The sequence below is a fragment of the Arvicanthis niloticus genome, chromosome 1, assembly GCF_011762505.2.
Source record: "Arvicanthis niloticus isolate mArvNil1 chromosome 1, mArvNil1.pat.X, whole genome shotgun sequence".
Lineage (NCBI taxonomy): Eukaryota > Metazoa > Chordata > Mammalia > Rodentia > Muridae > Arvicanthis > Arvicanthis niloticus.
The window spans coordinates 106,341,827-106,363,643 of NC_047658.1; the positions used below are offsets into that span (position 1 = coordinate 106,341,827).

General features: G+C 47.4%; 1 protein-coding gene across 7 annotated transcripts in view; it reads right to left on the reverse strand.

Moving 5' to 3' along the window:
* Window positions 1-21,817, reverse strand: part of Cfap46 (cilia and flagella associated protein 46) — an 89,344-nt gene that overhangs the window by 18,701 nt on the left and 48,826 nt on the right. For 5 of the 7 annotated variants that reach the window (XR_013103731.1, XM_076912682.1, XM_076912700.1 and 2 more), the window contains exons 28-41: window positions 19,500-19,677; window positions 18,709-18,914; window positions 18,073-18,207; window positions 17,649-17,798; window positions 15,252-15,400; window positions 14,435-14,533; window positions 13,291-13,423; window positions 12,045-12,191; window positions 10,781-10,981; window positions 10,570-10,676; window positions 9,670-9,846; window positions 8,467-8,602; window positions 2,431-2,619; window positions 1,346-1,534 (exon numbers count right to left, since the gene is read on the reverse strand). Coding sequence is in view for 6 of the 7 variants with exons in the window: in XM_076912682.1 (XP_076768797.1) it covers window positions 1,346-1,534; window positions 2,431-2,619; window positions 8,467-8,602; window positions 9,670-9,846; window positions 10,570-10,676; window positions 10,781-10,981; window positions 12,045-12,191; window positions 13,291-13,423; window positions 14,435-14,533; window positions 15,252-15,400; window positions 17,649-17,798; window positions 18,073-18,207; window positions 18,709-18,914; window positions 19,500-19,677 (2,196 nt within the window). In the remaining variant the exon portion in view is untranslated. The remainder of the gene's footprint in view (window positions 1-1,345; window positions 1,535-2,430; window positions 2,620-8,466; window positions 8,603-9,669; window positions 9,847-10,569; window positions 10,677-10,780; window positions 10,982-12,044; window positions 12,192-13,290; window positions 13,424-14,434; window positions 14,534-15,251; window positions 15,401-17,648; window positions 17,799-18,072; window positions 18,208-18,708; window positions 18,915-19,499; window positions 19,678-21,817) is intronic. The other 2 variants (XM_076912692.1, XM_076912674.1) reach the window with 1 other exon arrangement.

The window sequence follows — 21,817 nt, forward strand, 5'->3', positions numbered from 1 at the left end:
TGGTCCGCACACAAAGTGGGAGAAAAATCATCTCTACAAAGATGGCTTGGGGACCCTGGCCCTGACATCTGGGGAAGCCACCTCTCACACTTTGCCCAAGTGTGTCAGTGCTACCGAGACCCACCAGGTCCTGTCTACCAGCAGCCTTAACAGATCCCCAAGGACAGAGATCATCTGGGAGAACAGGCTAGCACTCAAGAACACAAGATGTCTGCGACAATACAACACTCTCAAAGTCAGACCGAAAATCCTTACAGCCATCAAGCCAGCCAGGGGAGAAATCTCACAGTGGTGTTTGAGAAACCCACAAGCAAACTCAAGAGGATGAAAGTTCTACACATTCAACTTAGGAAGCTTCATGGAAATGGGCCAAAAGGAAATATCCCATCTGGAAAACAAGAAGGAAGCATGGAAGAGACAGAGCTTTGCTGTCAGGAAGCTGTGCAGCAGCAACAGGCCACACCTAAGGAAACAGAAGAGGAACAAACATGGAGGTAGGCAGAAGCTGCAGGGACTGGGAGGAAGCAGACGTGTTTCCTGGAGCCTCCTGAACTCCACACAGGGATCACTGCACGTTTCGAGACAGCTGAAGACCCTCACTGAGGACAGACAGGGGAGGGGCTCGTCCTTCTGGATTGAAAGTCCCTGATCCTGCTACCTGTGCAGATGCTACAAACACCTGCTCACCGAGGGCCCCAGCTCCATCTGCTCACCCAGCATGGGTCTTCCTGGTCTCCTGCTGTCTACAGCCTGGGAACTAGCCCAGAGCTTTGGAGCTAGCTGGCTGGGAGTTTCCCTGGGGTTTGAGTCCTGGGCATGGCTTGCTACAGTGGGTTGTGAGGGTTCTTGCAGGAGCTTGTCTGCTAGGCTTCTAGCTTGTTCATTGAAGCTGGCACCATCTTGGAGTAGAAGTGCCTCTGTTCAGGCTCTTAGGATGGAGACTCAGGGAAAGACAGGCTTTCGGGGGCTGTTGCTAGGGATGTGAGATGGATAGCTGTTTCTGTCAGAGAACCCCAGCCCTAGAGGAGGGTGGGCCTGAGAGGAGCAGAGGAGAAGGTGGCATTTTCCCTGCTAGAGATGTCCAAGGCTGTATGGTATATAAGAGGGTTACAGAGGCAGACAACGCCCATCCTGGCCCATCTTAGCATGGAAGTCAGCACCCAGGGCATAGAGTGTACTTCAGCTAGTGCATGAGCTTTCTGAAGCCCCCAGGGACCTGTGTACAACCAGACACAAGTGACCAAGACAGAGAGATGCCAGGGTCGGACCCTCCCTAGTTGAATTGGTGAAACACCTCTTACCTCCCAACTCTACAGCTGAGGCGGAGAAATCGGGGAACACCTACCAAGAGATCCTCCTCCCAGCAGAAGGAAGGGTACACCGGATCTGTCTGCACAGACAGGAGATGGAGAGCTTTCCCAGCCAGCATCAGGAGCTGGGCACGGATGTCCGTGCAGCCCACACATAGTGGCTGCAGACTCTCCAGCTGTGTTAGCACCAAGTGAGGCAGGGTACGCTTCAGGAAGAACCATTGCTTTGGGAAGACAAGGAGATATGTCACCAATGGCTCTCATGTGACCCCTGTCCATTCATCCAAATATCTCAGATAACTTTCTAGCAGGGAATATCTGGGTAGTTTGACATATTTCCTTTTTCTGTGCAGTCCTGTGTGGTAGCATGTGGGCGTGTGTTTAGGACTTCTACATTGGAAGGATCATATAAAGCAGCTTCTATACTATAAAGGAGAGCTCACTGACAGAGGTTAACGGTAGAATTCATTTATGTTCACCTTGACTTGTTTCATGGCATTTAAGAGAATGGAAAAGTGCTCGAGCTACAGCTAAGCTGGTAGAGCACTTGCCTAGGGTTCTGTCCTAGGATTGCCAAAAGAAGAAAGAAAGGAGGAAGGAAGAAAGGAAGGAAGAAAAAAGGAAGGAAGGAAGGAGAGAGAGGGAGAGAGAGAGAGAGAGAGAGAGAGAGAGAGAGAGAGAGAGAGAGAGAGAGTGTAGAAGGGTTTTCTTCCACACAGGTATTCAGTTACTCAACTTGTTCTGTTTTCAGCACTGGGAGGAAATGGGGTGCAGTGGGGTGGGGGGTTGGGGAGGAATATGCTAGGCAAGTGCTCTGAGCTGCATGCCCAGTTCACAGTTTACTGTTTTTCTAAGACAATGCAGTTGACCATTATCAGCCCTTTATGATGAATTGAGTAGTAACTTCAAGGCCTGGGAATGGGAGCTTAAAGCCTACACAGAAAGCCCCTTCACTGTTAGTTAAGTCCTCTTAGTGATCAGACCATGCCTATCTGCACCAAGGTGTGGGAGTGGCCAAGAACTGCCATGGCATGTGGTGGGGATCCCATAGATTGGCACCCCGCTTTTAGTGTGACTTGCGGGCCCCTGGGAAAGATGAGCTAAGGCTGTCTGCTATTACCAAGCCGATGGATGAGTAGTCACTGGTGCTCTGAAGGAAGTCTGCAAGTAGCTTCTCAAAGGAGCCCTGCTCCATCTGCAGCTCCAGGGCTTCCTTGCACACGAGCTGCAGCATGTCCAGGCATGTTTCTGCCAGGCTGAGCTTGAGGCGGGCCAGCCTCCTCATCAGCGGGGAGTTGATGTTCTGTAACTGAGATAGTGGGGAGGTGGGTAAAGCAAGGCACGCTTCCTAAGGAGACCAACCATTGGCAAGTTCTTTGACACGGCACCACTGACATCTCACAGACAGCACAAAGTGTATAATGGCTACATTTTCACACAGCAATAGCCAGTGGCCAGACATCATCAATGCAAGTAAAGGAACGTGGTTTTCACACTCTGGATTTCCCTGTGTCCGTTCTTGAGCCTGTGTTGACAGCAGGCCCTTCCTTGCTCTAAGCTATTCCATGTTGTATATAACAGTGGCTTTTCAGGCTGGACCTTGGTCCTGAGAGACTTCTATTTCAAAAGCAGCTTTGAAGGGTAGCAGATAATTGGGCTGCACCCACAAACACCACCATCTGTCTGATACTACTCATGCATAAATAAATGAATTATTCCTGAGAGAAAGGGGCCATTCAATACAATTACTGGGGTGAACTAAGACCATGGGAGGGCACATGAGTGCAGTTCATATTAGGGAAACCAGGGCCAAGAACTTATCAGGACATTAGACCAAGGAAAGGGCATGACTCCTTCACCTGGCCCTCGTAAAGTGATTGGCACCTAGCACTGTCATGGCATGGTCCCCCACCAGTTAATCATCTGACATCAGGTGTGTTGTGCATCAAGGACTCACGGGCGAAGAATCTCTGACTCTTCTTGGGGCTTCTGCCTCTGCTCAGTCCCCCATTGTTGACATAGCTGATTCAACAGCCGTCTCTACCTGTCTACCTGTTTGCCCATTCAGACCTGAACCTGCCATTCCTGCTCTGACCTGATTCTGTCCTCTTACCTCTGCAGCTGCCTACATTTTTGCTCTCAACTATGACTCTGCCTAGCACCGCCACTATAGAAACAGCTTCTTCTTTTCCTTATTAATATAGTCATTGCTTGAATTTCTCTCAGCCCAACTCTCAAACCTCAAGAACCTTGCTGTAGCCTCTTTAACTTGTATTCATTCTGTAACCCACAAATGTGCACATACATTTGTACATACACATGTATTTACTGTGTGCTGTGTGATATGGGAGCTAATACTAGTAACTGAGGTTGCAAAACAAGAACCTGCATTTGCCTGGCCCAGATTAGTAAAGCAGGCATGATAATCTGGCAAATGGCTGTCGTTAAAACTCCTAAACATTGTGAACTTATTTTTATTCAATAAATCCTCATATTGTAAAAAGACACAAGTGTGTTTGTCCCTGTTTCTGGCATACCATGCTCAAGACATCCTTCCTGTCTCTCAAGTGACAACTGGCTGCTTTGTGGTATGTTAAACCAGCTTTGTATAAATGGCAGCATATGGTATGTGACTCTTGTCTGTCTTATCACAGTATGGTTACGACTCATCCATATGATGTTTGTCTTTTTGTGTGTCTGGTTTTCCATACATTGGAGAAAAATGTCTCTTCACACCACTTGCTCATTCTTAACATTTTACCGGTAAGTTTTGAGAGCTCTTGGTGCATTCCTGATACGTTGTTGCTATCAAGGAATACAATTTGCAAATGTTTCCTCCCAGCCTGTGCTTTTTCACATTCCGCTTGAGAGTATGTTTTAAAGGGAAGATCTATTTTATCAAGCTATCCTTTTATTGGATCATGTTAAGTACATTTCTTTGCCAAGTATGTCATCACTAAGGGAGTTTCCTAGGAGTTTTATATAGTCTTAGGTCTTTGGTTTAGGTTTCTGATTCATATGGGGTTGTTTTCTTAGTCTGAGGTGTGAGCAGAAGTTCAGGTTTTTGGGTTTTGGTTTTTTTTTTTTTTTTTTTTTTTTTTTTTTGCCTGTTCTAACACCATCTAAAGGCTGTCCTTTGTCCAAGGAGCTGTGCCTCTGTTGAAGACTCTGTGCATCTCTTTATTTCTAGATTCTCAGGTTTGTCCCATTGGTGGTCTGTCTGTCCACTTTCCAACTAACCATACTCTGTCTTGATTGCTGCAGCTATTTAATAAGATTCAAAGTCAGGTACCGCTGGGCTTCGAATTTTAGTCTTCTTTTTCAAATTTGTCTTGGCTCTTCTAGACCTTCCATATTTTAAAATAATATTGTCGACATCTGTTAAAAAGCATGTGGTAGTATCGTGGTTTAGGAAGAACTGGCATCTTAAGAAAATTTAGAGATTTTCATTTTCATGTATTATTATTAAGTCTTTTTTCATTATTATTGGCAATGTTTTATTGTCCTTGGACTACAAGCATTCATTCATATTTTGGCGGTCAAATTTCATCTTTAAGAGTCATAAATGATGCCATTTTAATTTTAATATATAATTAATTGTTCTCTGGGTAGAAATATATGTACCATATAATCCCGAAACTCAACTAAACTTGTTCATTAACTTTAATTTAGCTTGCTTGTAGTTTTTATTTTGGTATAGTACATATTTTCTGCATAATCATGCTAAAAGAATGTTCCTTGTTTGCTCCTTCTATCGATCCGGATGCTTTTAATTTATTTTCTTGCTTATTGCATTGGCTAGAATCTCCAAAACAATTCTGAATAAAAGTGGTAAGATGCCCATCCTTAGGGATGAGAGAATCAGTAAGTCTTTCACCAGTAAGCATGGTTTCATGTTAGCTGTGTTCAGGGGCAACACTGTTTGTTTGTAAAGTCTTTAACCTTTTTGTTTCTTTCTTGAGACAAAGTCTATGTAGGCCTGGCTGTCTTGGAGCTCACTATATAGACCTGGTCAGCCTGAAACTCACAGATAGCCTTTTTCTTCTTCATCCTGAATTCTGGGATTAAATGTGTGTATGACCATACTCTGCCTTATCGTGTTATACTGGTCTCATTGAAAAATTACCATTTACTTCTTCCCTTTCAACCTTCTAAAATAACCTTCCTGGAAGTAGTATTTTTTTAAAAAAATATTTGGTAATAATTTTTTACCAAATAATTTTTTTGGTAAAATTATTGGTAAAATAATTTTTTGGTAGCTCTGTCTGGGCTTCCATTTGCATTGTGGTAAAGTATTTGATTACAAATTCACCTTCCCTCATTCAGAATGTCACAGAGCTATTTCTTTCTGAATGGGCATTACAGGTGAGGGTCTATTTCACCTAACTTGTAAAATTCACATGTCCCTCACTATTCTTTGAACTTAAGAGGAATCCATGCCAGGGCTGGGTCACCCATTTCTAGTATTTGGCACTAACATCCTTTACAGACCATCTGGTCAATCTGACTCAGTTTACCAACTGATCTATCTTAAGGAGCCAGAGTTGGATTTAGTGGCTTTCTCATTTAAGTAGCTTGAATTCAGCTCAGAGATTGCTGTCTGATGCCTGAGGTTTTGGAAACTGGGTTTTGTTTGGTTTGGGGGTTATTTTGGATGAGAAGGTGAGTTTATTTCATTGATTTTTTTATTCCATCTTCACTTCCTATTCTACTACTTATTTTGGATTCAGTTTGCTCTTTGTTTTTCAGGAAAAGGCTGAACCCATTGATTTCTAGCTTATTATCATTATTATTCAGGCATTCAGTGCACCAGGCTGCCGCCTAAGCACCAGCTGGCCACATCTTAAACTTCATGTTCCTTCCTTCCTTCATTTCAAAACGATTTCTCTTCGGCTTCTTCTGTGACTGTGTTCTACTTGCATTCCAAATATTTGGAGTTTTCCATACACACAATGTTTTCTTTCTTAATTTGAAGTAAAAGCAGTACAGCATAATTAACACATTTGAAGTGTGAGACCTGGAGAAGTGTGGCTCAGTGGTTGAGAGCACTGGCTGCTCTTACAGAGGTCCTGGGTTTGATTCCCAGCACCCATGTAGTGGTTCACAACCATCTGTCACTCCAGTTCCAAGGGATCTGACATCCCTTCTGACCCACATAGACACCAGGCATGCACACAGTGCACATACATACTTACAGGAAAAGCTCTCATAGACATAAAAGAAAATAAATAGATCTAAAAACTCAAAGCATGCAAAGTTCAGCAGCGCATGATGAGTCTGCAGTGTGGTGCAGTCATGGTTGGTCCAGCTCCCAAACACTGTCACCATGCTTCAAGGAAATCCATACGCTAGCAGCCATTCCTTATTCCTCACCTTGTCCCCCAGAAGCCATTTGTCTGTCTTCTGTGTCTGTGGACTTTTCTAATCTACTTTCTGGTTTTGATGCCCAATATAATTACACGTGGGGACTAATATATCCTCTGTATGATCAAATTTATTGAGACTTGTCTTATGGTTCAGAGTATGGCCTGTGTCAGAAGACATTCCACACGTGTGGTGTGAAAGTGTTATCCCATTGTTGCTCAGTGAAACATTGAAATAAAATGTCTATTATTATAATTAAAGAGTGGGATACTAAAATTGTTGGCTCTAATATATTTAGCAGTTTTTTAAGATCCGTGTTTGGTTCTTAAGTATTTTAGAACTCTCTTAATATGATACTGCATTTAGGTTACCTTTCTTCTCACTTGGCTAGGATACACTATGAGATGAATATTATCATTCCTGGTAATGTTTGCTAGAAAGCCTGGTTGCTTGAAGCTAACACCCACAGTCTGGCTATCGTTTTGATCACTATTAGTATGGAATATTGCTTCCAGAAATTTACTTTAATTCTATCTTTCTTTGTCTTTATGTTCACAATGGCTTTCTTGTAGGCATCATAGTTGGGCTCACTTCCTTACTTAATGCCAAGTTCTGAGGTCAGGCTCTCTGTGCACTCTGTCCATCACCTCAAAGTCATGGAGCCTTCTCCCTACCACCCCATGACTGCCAATAAGCACCAATGGACTTCCTGTAATCCTTCCAGGCTGGTTTTCCCCATCCTTGGGCAGCTTCCTTCTGTCAGGAACAGGTGACAGTCTTTAGATGGGAACTCTTGGCTGTCCTCTAGACATCTGTGGGCAGCACTCCTCTTTGTGGGGATTCATTTTGCCTCCTTCTCCCTAGTCTCTTAGGACCTGATATCCTTGACTCATCTTGGCTCTAACCTGGTTCCATCTCTGTAGCCACAACTAGCTGGAACTTAAGCTTGGAGATCACTAATTGGCGGTTGATGTATGACATTTGGAAAATCCTTGTTTTGTATATTTTGTCTGTTTTTTAAAAATGTTTTTTGTGTGTGCATGTGTGTGCCTGTGTGTGCATGTGTCTGTGTATGTGTGTGCATGCTCAGTGCAAATGTGTGAGCCCATTCATGTGGAGGCCAGTGGACAGCCTCAGGTGGTGTTCTTCAGGAACCATCTACTTTTTTTTTTTTTTTTTTTTTTTTTTTTTTGAGACACCGTTTCTTCCTGGTTTGGACCTTGCCAAGTGTACCCGATGCCTAGCTGGTGAGCCCAGGGATATGCCATCGCCTTTTCAGTGCTGGGGTTATAAGCCCAAGCCATCATATCTACTTCTTTTTGTTATATGGATTCTTCTTTTTGTTATATGGTTCTAGGGGTAAAGGATAAACTTCTCTTCTATACAAGAGTATTTCCAGCTTCTGGGCATGTTTGGTAGGAGGGTGCTGAGGTTCAAAGTGGAAAAGACAGAGGCCCAGTAGGCCCAGAGAACATATGCAATTTCTTGACTGAACTATGTTCCCAGTTCTTCTTTATATGGGTTTTGTGAAAATGTATATTGATTTATATATGTATGAAAATATATAGTGGTGTGTGTGTGTGTGTGTGTGTGTGTGTGTGTGTGGTTTTATAGGATTGGCTCTCACTGGGCTAGGCTAGCCTGGAACTCTGCATACTCCTGCCTTGGCTTCCCAAGTGCCAGGATTACAAGTGTGGCACACTGTGCCTGGCTGGTTTTGTCTTAAAATCAGATCTGTCAGGCAGTGCTGTCAGGTACACAGAATGACTGGGGTATGTAGGCCCAAACTCACATCTTGAAGGGACAATATCGCCTGGATTCTGTGAAATAGTTCCTCTTCCTCAGCTATAGCTTTCTGGGACAGTGAGTACATCTCCAGATAGTAGGCAGTCTTTTGTTCCTCATCTTTTTCCTTTTCAGCACATAACCTTTATACAATATAAAAGTAGGGTTTAGAACAAAGATTCAAAAGCCAAATAATATATTGTATTCATATATGTTATACTGATTAATATATATGTAATATATAACTTTCACATAATTACGCTAGACATTTTATTAGTACTTAAAAATTTTGCAGTTAAATGTTTTACACATGAAGGTATTTTTAATACATTGTATTCATTTTCAATGTGCTGGTAGAGTTGTTCATTTATGTGCACAGGTACACATGTGTACATGTGGAGGTCAAAGATCAACCCAGGTACTGTTCCTCAGGTGCTGTCTACCTTTCTTTGGAGACAGGATTTCTCACTGGCCTAGAACCCACCAACTAGGCTAGACTGTCTAGTCAGCAATCCCCAGATATCAGCTTGTCTCTGTGTCCCCAGTGCCAGCATTACAGATATACTCCACACTACCTGGCTTCTTTACATGGGTTTGGGGGTTGAACTCAAGTCCTTGTACTTGCAAGCAAGTGGCTCGACAACTGAGCCATCTCCCCAGTCCTCTAAATACATTTTAGAACAAGATACTGAACAATTAGAATGGCACAGTGTGTGCAGTGCAAAGTTTCATTTACGAGGGATCTCTGCCTGAAAGGTGTCTGATGAAGCAATGTCCCAGTTTCCACCTGTCTCCTCAGGTATCTATTTTGCTCCCTTCTTGGTGGCCCACAGTGGCTGCTACAGTACACCTGCAGTAATGGATGCGACCTGGGTGTTGGCTGATCCTAAAGGCATCATGTGTAAGAGGCTTGTGGGTGTCTGGGGCAGGCATAGGCACTGTGAGGAGCGTCGGGGGCTGAAGTGGGAGGAGAGCTGCATGCTCACTGGGATGCACAACTGTAGTAGCAGCAGGAGCAGGTGCTGGGGACCCTGCAGGATGGGCAGTTATGGGTTAGCAGGGAGGAAATTGGGCAGGGAGTTGGGATTAGCTATCTTTGAGGCTGAGGACGAGCAGAGGCTAGCTGGGAGAGCTCAGAAGTAGATCCTACTCAGGAGGCAGGCCCTCAGGCAGCTCTAGTGGCATGGGTGGAGTGTGGTGACACCCTTACCTCTTTATCCTTGCATGCTCCAGTTTTAAATCAACATAATTTTTGTGGTAGCCACCATATATAAAGTTTTCTTCAACTTCCAACAGGTGATCTTCTAGTTCTCTCAGCAAAATTGGGTACGACTTAAGTTCCTTGCCAATCAGGTCGCAGGCAAATCCGATATGAAGTTTCACACACCTGCTAGACAAGTGTGTCCTCAGGATTGTGGGCTTGAAGCTTTGCCCACCAGATTCAAAAACCCAAGACCACAGTGACCCTCCTTCTGCCCAGGGTCCACCCAGGGACACTGAATCAAATACCAACACTGCCCGCACCAAGATGGATGTAGTGCAGCCAGGGCCCTGGATCAATAAAGCTACAATCTAACCAGCGCCGCCAGGTATCAGATCTGCCCATGGAAAACCATTGATGAAATGAGACTCAAATCGGGACCAGTTGATGAGGCACAGTGCTCACAGCCCTTCCCAGAGAGGAGTCAGAAGCAAGAGCAAAGAAAGGACCCCTGCATCTGTGGTCAGTGAGCTCAGAAGGTCTCTGGAAAAGGGCCTTGAAGACTATGAGTGATGTGTGTGGAAGAAGAGGGCTTTGAGTGATGTGTGTGGAAGAAGAGGGCTTTCCTGACAGCCTTCCACGAGGGGGCAAAGCTCAGAGGCTCCAGGAGCCATAGGAAAGGCACTGTGGAAGTGTGGGCTGGTTGGAAGGGAGCCCACAGCTCCTCTGAGGCACATAGTGGAAGGAAGGTCTGATCCCAGAGGGACCTGCGGGGACACACAGACATGTGAGCTGCACAGAGCAGGGGATGAACTCATAGTCCTGAGCCTTCCTGGGTTTGACGTGTGTAACATGAGAGAAAATGTGTGGTAGAAGTGGCCACAGATTTGGTGCATCTGGCACCATTACCTGGCCTCTAGCTCCATGATGAAGAATTCCAGCAGGGAGACTCGGTTCGGCCTTTCGTTCTGGAGGGTTCTGAAAGTATCTATGAGTTTCTCAAACAGGCTGCAAACCTGGGCATAGTGATCACATGTTACCATGTCACTGGTCAGATCTTAGCACATACCCCTCCCCATGATATGTATCCCCATGTTGTCCACTGACTACCCCAACTCACCGAGATTTCTTTTCCATCATCTTCGGAGGATAAGATTGCCTCAGCCAGAGTCAGGGTTGAATTGTACCAGAACTCCTCAGCTCCACCTAGCTGCTGGGCCCTCTCAATCATGAGCATAGCCTGCCCATGGTTCTTTTCCTTGTTGGCCAATTCTGCTAGAAGCACCAGGCACTGTGCTTCTGCACAGGTATAGCCTAGCTCCTAAAGAGAGGGATGCATAGGATGTGATGGTGGTGGGCAGTTAGCTCCACTCAGGTTGGTATGGCCACTACACGGGAGTGGAGTCCTCAGAAGTGGAAAGTGTGCCCTGGGAGTCACAGGGGCCAGCCTGTACAGGGTTTCTCTCTGCTCACTTTACCTACATACTTGTTCCCTCCCTATCCCTCTACATCTTTCCCTTCCCTACTGTCTTCCCAGTCCCTTTGTTGAAACCTGCACTTCTCTTCCCTCTTCAATACACTTGTCCCATCGCTGGCACCTGCACCTTTGTCTCATCCTTGACATCTACACAGCTGTACCCCAGCACCTGCACATTTCTGTCCCAACCTTACTACTTGCGTACCTGTCCCCTCTCTGGAACCTGAATCCCTGCTCTCACTGTATGGGCCAAAGCCTGGGCTCACAGCTTTCTGGGGTCACTGATTTTCCCATCATTGCTGGATCTTCATCTTTTCCTTAAATGGCTCAGACCAAGCCACAGGCTGGTTGTGTCAGGGCCGTGACCTCATCGACCCACTGAAGGCAACTCTAAGTCTGTCTGAAGGGGTTTGGTGGAACTATGAAGATTGGAACTTGGGAGAATGGCATCATTAGAGCAGACAACACAAACAGCTTCTTCCGTCCACACTGTCCAAGGTCAGCTGTCCGCTGGGGACACAGTCCAGGATAGAAAAGCCCTGCCAGGTGTAGTTTGGAACTTCTAGGGTTGAGACACAAAGGGGCAATTTAGGGAGGGAGTGGGCACTTGGTCCCAGATCTGGGTGCAAGTTCCTCTAGTAGGCAGCTACCCAGAGAAGAGTGGCCAATGCCAGAGAAGTGTGGCCATTGCCAGAGAAGAGTGGCCAATGCTCCCAAGTCGATAGAGAGCTGGGCTCTGAGCAGTGCTCTATGAAGGAATGCTAGCTCAAGTCTTTTGGGGGAACTCAGTGGAGACTCTGAGAAGCCACAGATGGCCCTGAAGTCCTCCGATGAGGAGTAAGGATACATCTGAAGAGTTCAGGCCCAGGTCAAGATGGCTTCAGTGGAAATAGGCGAGATGCCTTACCTGGAAAGCCTGTTGGGCCTCAGACAGGAGCAGCCGGGCTGGTTGGTGCAGCTCCAACTCCAGCAGGACCTCCCCTTTGAGCATCCACAGCTGTGGGTAGGATGTCCCATCCAGCCCCTTGCCAGTATCTCCATTTATCTTCAAAATCTACGAGATACCATGACCCTAAGATGCTTTGTGCCCAGTGTGCGTCCCACAGGGTACATGGCCACAGGGATGTCCCTAGCATGCCTTCAGCCTCTGCTTGTCTAGCTTATGACACACCCCAAGCCTTTGGGACCTTTGGTGTCTCTTTACTTACTCCAACTCTCCCACTACTGGTTATAGCAGCTGCTGAGCTACCTGGCTTGGCAGACCAGCATCCCCTCTGTGAACTGAGCTGGGAAGCGTTGTGAGGCTGGCAGGCCTGCCTTTGTGTACAGCTGTGCTTTTTTTCTCCTTTCCCAGTGTGCCCATCAGCATACCCCACCTCCATTGTGGATGGGTCACTGGGTCCTCGAAGCTGAACAAAGTGCAGGATCGATCCTTGGCTGTTCAGCGTTCAGGTCCCATTAACAAACCCCACGTCAAGCACATTTCACCACACTCCAGGTGCTGACTTTAATGGGCTCACAAACAGAGCCAGCACTCTGAGGAACCAAGGTTCTCTGTGATGGCTACGATCTCCCCTGTTCACAGGCTGAAGGGGACATTCAGTTGGTGAGGAGACAGCAGGGGCTTCAAGAGTCAAGCCAGACCCTCTTAGATGGACTCTCCTCCACAGAGAGCCTCTCTCCTTTTAGCACCTCTTGCCTGAACCCAGGCCCCGAATCACTGGTAAACACTAGCTACACTCCTCTCTAGCCAGCTGATTCTTTAAGTTGATACTCAGGCCCCAGGTGACCTGTTTTACATATACTTTTGCCTCCCCTGAGAAAATCCAGGGGTTCAGGGAGGGACAGACATGAACTGGTCTCTGAGTCTCCCATACTTAAGTGTATGCAGTAAGCACTTCACAAATCTACTCTGGCTTGCTGACTCTTGGGGCAATCCTACATGAAAGCCAAGTTTATGTCATCTCTGGGTTTCAGATCCTGCTGTGGCAGAGCCATGCTGGGTCAGTGTCACCTCTGGATCATGGATTCCACCATGGCAATGCCAGGCTAAGTCAATACCACCTCTAGTCTATGGATCCCCCGGGGCAGTGCTGGGCTGAGTCAGTGTCACCTCTGGGCTAAACGGATCCCACGAAGCAGTGTTAGCCTACCTTGTCTTGTGCTATCAGTGGCTTCACCTCTTCGGAGTGTGATGGGGCCAGCTGCTCATGCAGGGCTGGCAGACTGTCTTCCACCACAGGTTCCTTGGTCTTCTCTTTTTTAAATGCAATCTCTTTTCTGCAGCTAGTTGAAGTGAAACAGCATCATGTAACAGAAGATTTACAGTGGCTGGTAACAATGGGCAGTCTCACTTATGGGCAAAGAAATATAAGTTAACCCAGCCAAGAGAAGCCATGTTTCACACATGTCTATACAAACCAAACCAGTCTCTAGCTGGGCAGCAGTCTGGTTCCCAGAACTGAACCCTGCAGCCTGTTCTCTCTGTGACTGTCTGACAAGCTGCTATGTCATTTAACGAGCTTCTCAAGCTTAATTTGTGTAGAGCAGACCTGCCTCTGGCAACCTCTTCAGAAAGGGAAAACTGCTTAGTGTACAGGGTGGCTCCTCCACCCATGGGCCCTCCTTCTCCCTCACCACCTACCCCAGACAGACCCGAGTCAACCACCAAACCACATCCAGAGTAGTCCACTGGGAAGTGGGCCAGGGCACCACAGTGTTTAGCCCAGTCTGGACAAATTCTTGGTCACACTAATGTTCTTGCTGTCAGGGCATCCAACATTTCTACCCCAGTGCTGACACTTCATAGATCTTGCTCACACCAACTGCCCAGAACTCTCTGACTACAGGCACTTGGAACTGAAGCTTCTCTGGATCCCCAACCCTGGTATCATCATTGGCACAAACCCTTCTTTGTCAGTCTGAGTCATCCTTCTTCCTCCAGAGCCCACCTGCAGAGCCACCCACCTTCAGAGTCTCCACCTGCAGAGCCACATGCCTGCAGGGCTGCCCACCTGCAGGGCTGCCCACCTGCAGGCCCCAAACCTGTCATGAAAACCATGCAGGAGACCCACACGTTTCTCTATGCACTGCCCTCCTAGATGTTGCTCAGTAGAAATTGCCCCCGGGCACCTCCAGGCACCAGATTGAGGAGCCAGTAGCCACAATGGTCCTGGAACTGAGAGGAGAGACACAGCCAACCGAGGGTTTCCTCAGAGCTGTCCTTTACAACCTCTGGATTGTACCTTGCTGGAAGGGGGGTGGGGTCTCACACCCAGGAGCAAGTGCTGCACACACCTGGCCTGCTCCATGTCCCCGAAGTACGCCTGTCCAATCACCTCTTCATGATGAGTTGCTGCGTAGTGCAGCCTCAGATCAGAGCACACCTGTAAAAGTCTGAAGGGTTGGGGGTGGGGAGCGGGAGAGGAGGAGCTGTCTCAGAGGATGCTGCCCAAAGGAAGCGGGGCAGGATTTGTTGCGTTTGATCGGAGTGGCTAAACTAAAAATGTGCACTTCAGTGTTGCAGGGTTTTTTAGATTTTTCTTTTTTCTTTTTAAAGCTAAACCTGCTCGGGGGTTCTATATAACTTCAGGTGACAATTTTCTCTGGCATTCACTCACATGTTTTATGCACTATGTGTACATTTTGGGGCACTGTCAGAGGTAATAGTCAGGTGCCCTGCTGGGCTCTGCCAACCTCTGCCATAGCTTCGAACAGGACATGCAGGTTTTGTTTAAAGCACTTCCTTTGGACATAGTCATGCAAACATGCTCAAGCATTATCTGTGTGTTTCTCCTCCCCAGAGAGAGCCCTGTCCTCTTTACCACTCTCTCCTCCATTTCTCCTTTTCCTAGACCCTTGGTGAGAAGTACAATGTCCCTTGGTCCTTAAATACCTCGGTGTTCATTTCCTTAAGACAAGGTGTCCTCTAAGGATCAGGGTTACAGGATCAGGTACAATTTTAAAATAAAGATACCATTCCAATGTTTGGGTGTCTTAGGGATTTACTATTTACACAATCAGCTACAGAATTAAAATCTAAGGTTCTGTTTGTTTTTAGATTTTTAGACATAGCTGCTACGTTCACCACTGCAGGGAAAGGAGGTATACCGACCGCAAGTGGTAGAGGTCTGCAAGGCTCTTGCTCTCCACCACAGCATCTGCAATGAGCACACCCAGCTGCAGGATCGGGATGCTGAGCTCATGAAGGAACATCTTCTGCAGGGCTTTGGCCAAATGGTCTATGTAGTACAAACTGTACGTCTGTGTAAGCACATGGCAAACAGGTGTGGTCACAGGCAGGGGTTGCACACTAGTCCCCTAGTATGATGGTTAATAGTGACTGTCAACTTGATTCAATCTAGGATCGCCTAAGAGACAAGTCTCTGGGCATTGCTTATGAGAGACTAGACTAGTTTAGAGACTCTGGGTTTCTTTTGTAAAGGGTTATCTTGACGAGGTTAATAGAGGTGAGAAGACCCACACTAAATGTGGACTAGGGCCCTGAACCGCATAATGAAGAGAAGGCTCGGTTGGCATGACCATTCATCGCTCTTTGCTTCCTGAATGCCAGTGGATTGTGAAGAGCTGCCTCAGGTTCCTGCTGATGTGACTTCCCCACCAGGATAGACCACACCTCCCAAACTGTGAGCCAAAATAAATGCTTTCTCCTTTAAGTTGCTTTTCTCAGGCATTTTGGTCACAGTGGCAAGAAAGGTTAACAAATACGCTCCACTTTGCCTGGCACAGTGCCCAGCACTCAGCCGGTCTTCAACACATTTGTGGAATGCTCTCTTCCCTATCTATCATTACAAGGTTTGCTTCGGTTGTCAGCACCAGAGGATGGTTAAAGATCCACACAAGAGACACGTCCATTAATTCATTAATTTCATATTCTGTTTAATTTTTTCTAATTAAAACTGATGATTTTTGTGTATGCATACAACTGGGTGTCTAGAAAAAAAAAAACCCAGCTAATACCCCCAGTGGCGTTGGGCTTGGTGTTGGGATGTTGGAGACGTTACATGAACTATGTTGATTGTGAGTTGTGCTGGTGCTTGGATAGCAAACAGGATGCAGAAAAACACAGGACTGAGATCTGGAGGACGATGGTGGCCTGGCTCATGGCCACACTGCCTAGGCTTAGTGTCAAGGCTTGGTGGCTCCTAACCCCTGTACACACAGATCATGTGAGACGCACTAGATCTAAATCTGGGTAGGCTATACAGGTGGAGATTATTTGTACCTTGTGTGGGACTACTGGAGAGTACTATCTAAGACCTCAGAAAAAGAAACCATCTTTTAAAAAAAGGACACGAGAAAGCACTGGTCATGGAGGAAAAGATTTCTAATTTTCATAACACTAACGTTAACATTTCTACACGGAAAACCCCATCACGGGAGGAAAGGGTTCACAAAGTGACCAGCTGTTTACAGACCTGGCAGAGCGTCCCTCTCAGAACAGGCCTGTGTGTTTCTTCAATTCCATAAGAAAAACAGAAAATGTGCTAAATTACAGTAGTGTGCTGGCAGAGGGCATGCTAACAGGACACCCAATGTGGGAGGTGCTATCGCATGCATACTAGCACTGGGTGGCAAGGATGTGGACAGCAGGAGCTCTCTCACCAGGGACAGGGATGGAAGTCAGCACAGCATCCCTGGGATGCGATTTGCCAACTGGCAATGTTCACCATCACTGGAAAGTTCCCTGCATCGTGGTCCAGAAATGTGGACACCAGTGTTCACGGATGGTTCCTTTGCAAAAGCCACAAACACTATGTCCATTAGCAGGTGTGCACAAGCACACCAAGGCCTGATTACTTTAGTAGACATTGCAGCATTGGAAGGGTCTAACATAGCTGTCCCCAAACAACATGGGCAAAGCCCACCAACCCACTGACCAGGAGAAATAGGCCAAACAGTTCCAATCTCATGAAGCCCCAACCAGGCAGAAGAAAGTGGGCAGAACTATGGACTCCTAAGGACATGGGGTCTTAATACATGGAACTTTTGCATGTGACTTTGTGTCAAAAGGGACCAGATTGAGGCTCTGCCCAGGGGATAGCCAAAGTGTGTAATCTTGGAGATATCCACAAGAGCTGGGCTTGCTAGAGAGGACCGTGTGGACTTGGTGCCAGAGATGGGGTGTCATGAAGTATCCAGAGTATCTACTGATACTGTGATTCTTATGGTCATGGCTGCCTAGTTTGTGAAGACTTGTTCACCGGGGCTATGCTAGCAGGCAGAAGCAGTATCAAGTTGGAGCACGGGTACCTGGGTACGGATGCAGTGGGGGGATGTAGATGAGAGGGGGGCTTTGTAGCTGTGGGTGCGAAAGGTGGAAAGCTGCTCCCTTCTCACACTCACTATGAAACTCCTACCTGTCTCCTGGGTCCCTCTGTGGTGACATCTGCATGAGAAATGCCAGCTGTAGCTCTAAGGGGTGGGGGGGAGGTTGAGCTTGTCATCCCTGTGGCAGAGACCCAGCACCTGGCTGCTCAGATCTACTCACGGGCTTCTGGAAACTTGACGAGTTAATGGTGCAGTCGCTCTTGTCTTGCTTGAACACATACAGCAGCTCCTCAGAGCAGGAGTAGGATGCCCACTCGCCTATGCTGGTGGGGATATCATCAGGTGGCTTGTTGGAAGCTGGGGTTGGAGTCTGCAGGGGAAAAAAAGTAAACCACGGAGTCCTGAGATGGATGCCTCTGTGGACCAACACGGAGAGGACAGGCTGCCAGCCTCTAGCATGGAGTCTGGAGGTTGTGGCCCTAGGGTGGAGTTAGCATGCCTCACAGAAGGGGAAACAGAGGAACGGGGAAATCCTAAGACCCCCCCCCCCCCAGGTGAATGTGGTGGACCTGGGGTTCAGGCTCCAGGACCGTTACCCTCCACCTCCTACCTCAAGTGAGGAACATACCACAAGGACCACTCACCTGCTTCATTTCTTTGACCTTCTCTTTTTCCTTCTCCTTCTCCTTCTCTTTCTCCCTTTTGGTCAATAACAATTGTGAATTAGCTACTTGTACATTCTTTTCTGGAATTAGTTTTACTCCTTCTGTCAAGGAAATCTGGGGGTTGGGGGAGGGAGAAGAAATTATAAATTGGGAACATTGAAAATAGAACCTGTATCCCCCCACTTTCTGCACCTAATTGGAGATAGCTCTTAGGTCTGAGGGTGCTGCTCAGGCAGGGTCAAACCTGGGAGCTCCCCCAGCATGGAGCAAGCCTGGTCAGTCGGTACAGGTTTTTGTGGTGGGTAGGGTGGGTTTAGCGAACGTTCTCTTCAAGGAGTCTCAAGAACTCGAGTGTGGTAGGGCCCAGAGAGATGCAACAGGGCTTTCAGCATAGGGAGAGAAGTGGATGATGCAGAAAAAACCTGTCTGTATGCGTCTCAAAGGCTTTTTACAGAGGACCTGGTAAGGCTCTGACTTCTTTGAAAAAAAAATGCTATTATGATTTCCCAAAGGAGGCGGCAGCAACAAGCGTTTCAGAGTCTGCTCCCAGGGGTTGGAGATCAGGTGTGGTAGGGATCTTCCCGGCTTAGCACCATATCTCCAGCCTTCCCTTACCTGCAAGATCTGCTTGAAGAAGCCGTAGGCCATCAAGCAGTCATCTTCATAGGAAGAGGAGCTTGGGGATGCCATCAAGGCCCTCAGGATGTGCACACGGGCCAGGGCCTCCAACTGCGTCACACTTCGAAGCTGGTCCAAGGAGACTGTCTCCAGATTTGAAGACATTGTACTCTCTGTGGGAGACTGGGCAGGGGAGGTCTGCCCTGTACAGCATGGTGGGAGTGAGTCTGGGACCATAAACTGAATTAGGCTCCTGCAGGCCCAGGGATAGCTGCCTTCCTGACCTACAACTCTGACCCAGCCCCCTGTCCATCATGAGACACCTAGTGATGTACTGCTGCCTACCCTGGGCTGGAGTTTGTGCAGCAGGGCTACCTTCCACACAGTCTTTCCTGTGTCCCAGACTTCTCTCTCTGAGTCTGGGAGTCAAGGAGGCTCATTTTCTGGGAAGCAAATGGCTGATGGTCTTGGACTTGGTACCCATTCAGTGCCGAGCTAGTGTCCACCACCTCACACCAATCAGAATGGTAGACCATAGGCTGGCTTACTGTTTTCTTCCTAGCTAGCTTAATGTGCTACATTTATCTCATGGGTTAAATGCTGAGCAGGCACACAAGTGCTGGCACTGTCTACTCTGTCCCTTTCCCCACTCCTAACTGCTGTGAGCCAAAATGAAGGTATGTCTGCATCAGAGGACATTGGTGGCTCAACAACAATACTACTATGTCCTGCTGTAAGGCCATGTAGGGCCTACGGTATAGTAGGTCAGGGGAAGTTATCATGGTCACCTTCACCTTCCTTCTTGGGCTCTGGCTCGAGGGAGTCTTCAGTGGGTTTCATGGATAGCAGAATCTCGATTGCCCAACCCAGGTGGTCAAACACGTCGTCCAGAGGGAACTGCTTATAATACATCCACTCACAGAACTCCAAGATGTAGTCTACCTTCTGCCAGTTGTTCTCTGGATTCTTTGGGACAAAACAGAAAAGCATTGTGATGTATGACACTAATCAGGTCAACATGCCATGAATTAGCATGGGGAGGCCCTATAGCAGCAAGACTTGATGGTGTGTGTTATGAGTCCAGCAAGACTCCCTGAGGGCTCCAGCTGTGGACTGAAGTATGGCAGGAAAACAGGAGTTTGGTAAAGTCCCCCAGGTCCTCCACACCCTTTGCAAGAGCATTCTACCTGTCCCACTGGCCCCTGCATTTCTTAACACTACTCCAAGTCTCTGCTGAGCAGGGATCCCTGCAAGGCTGTCTGGCCAGTCTGAGGCCTTGAATGGGAGGCTCTATGGTTAAGCCCTGTATTAAGGGTCCCATAACTCCCTCCCCATGCATGCACAGCTTGTGTCTAAACTATCAACAGCTTCTATGGCTCACTGTAGGCCTGTGGGAGGCGGGTGTCAGGGAAATGACAGCCAAAGATGTGGCACGGTATACACGTGGCCTATGACCATTGGAAAATGCAGGCCAGCCTCAAAGATGAGAGGCTCAGGCAAGCCAGAGCTTTAGCATGCTGACCTGCTGCTGCATGCTCCCTTCCCGGGACTCCTCCTTGGCCTAGCCCCAAGGTGTTACCCCCACACTTTTCGGGACCTAGAATCATGGCCCTTTCACCTCCATAATGCTAGCACGCCTACAGCAAGATGAGCGGCTAAGACAGGAGAATGCCTGGAAGCTTGGGGGTCAGCGACCCTGGTTATACACAGTAGATGGCCTCAAACAAGGTACAAGATGAGCACTGACACATGAGGCTGTCCTCTGACCTCCACAGGCATGTTGTGGCATGTGCACGCTCATATCCGCACACATAAACACGCATACACACATTTATACATCACGCGCATATCACATACAGAAGGACATTTAAATAATAAGTAAGCTCTGGCCTGGATACCAGTGGCTTGAGCAGCCTCCCAGCTGATCTGCTCCCCTCTGGAAACTGAGTTCCGAGGCACCCTAGGGAGGGCACGGATCACAGAGCAGAAGGTAGGAGAACCCGCCCACAGCCCTAGGCCTTAGAAGCACAACTGGCAGTAGAGAGCCTTCCAGAGGGCACCTGGCAGCCAGACCCTGCCCCTGCGGAGAACCACGCCCCTTCCGCCTCTGGCCCGGATATCAGTGACTCGAGCAGTCTCCCAGCTGATCTGCTCCCCTCTGGAAACTGAGTCCAGAGGCACCCTAGGGAGTTCACAGGTCACAGACCGCAGAGCTGCAGAAGCACCCAAGAGAGGTCAAGGACCATAGAGCTGCAGGCATCCTAGTGAGGACATGGCCCGCAGAGCAGCAGAGCAGGGGACACCATATCCCGAAGCATCCTAGAGGAGCAACTACATTCAGAACAGCAAACACCTAGCTGGTCAACCACTGTGGAGACTCCATATCCTGAAATATCCTAGAAGAGCCACTGAACCCAGAGCACTTGGAGCTCAGGATCATACAGTCATCCGTACCCCGAGGAGTTCTGATACAACCAAGATAAATGGAAAGGCAGACTCCAGTCAGAACCAGTGAGTGTGAGTAGAACTACAGCTAACCAAATGGGGAAAGGCAAGGGCAGGAATGTAAACAACAGAAACCAAAGTTACTTGGCACCACCAGAACCCAGTTCCCCCACCATAACAAGTCCTGAACACCACATCACACCAGAAAAGCAGGACCCAGAATTAAAATCACTTCTCATGATGATGTTAGAGGACTTTAAGAAGGTCATAAATAACACTCTCAAAGAATTTGAGGAGAACACAGGTAAACAGGTAGAAGCCCTTAAAGAAATGCAAGAAAACACAACCAAACAGATGAAGGAATTAAACAAAACTGTCCAGGATCTAAAAATGGAAGTAGAAGCAATAAAGAAATCTCAAAAGGAGACTACTCTGGAGATAGAAAACCTAAAAGAAAGACCAGAGGTCATAGATGCAAGCATTACCAACAGAATACTAGAGATAGATGAGAGAATCTCATGTGCAGAAGACACCATGGAAAAACATTGACACAACTGTCAAAGAAAATGCAAAATGCAAAAAGCTCCTAACCCAAAACATCCAGGAAATCCAGGACACAATGAGAAGACCAAACCTAAGGATAATAGGTATAGATGAGGGT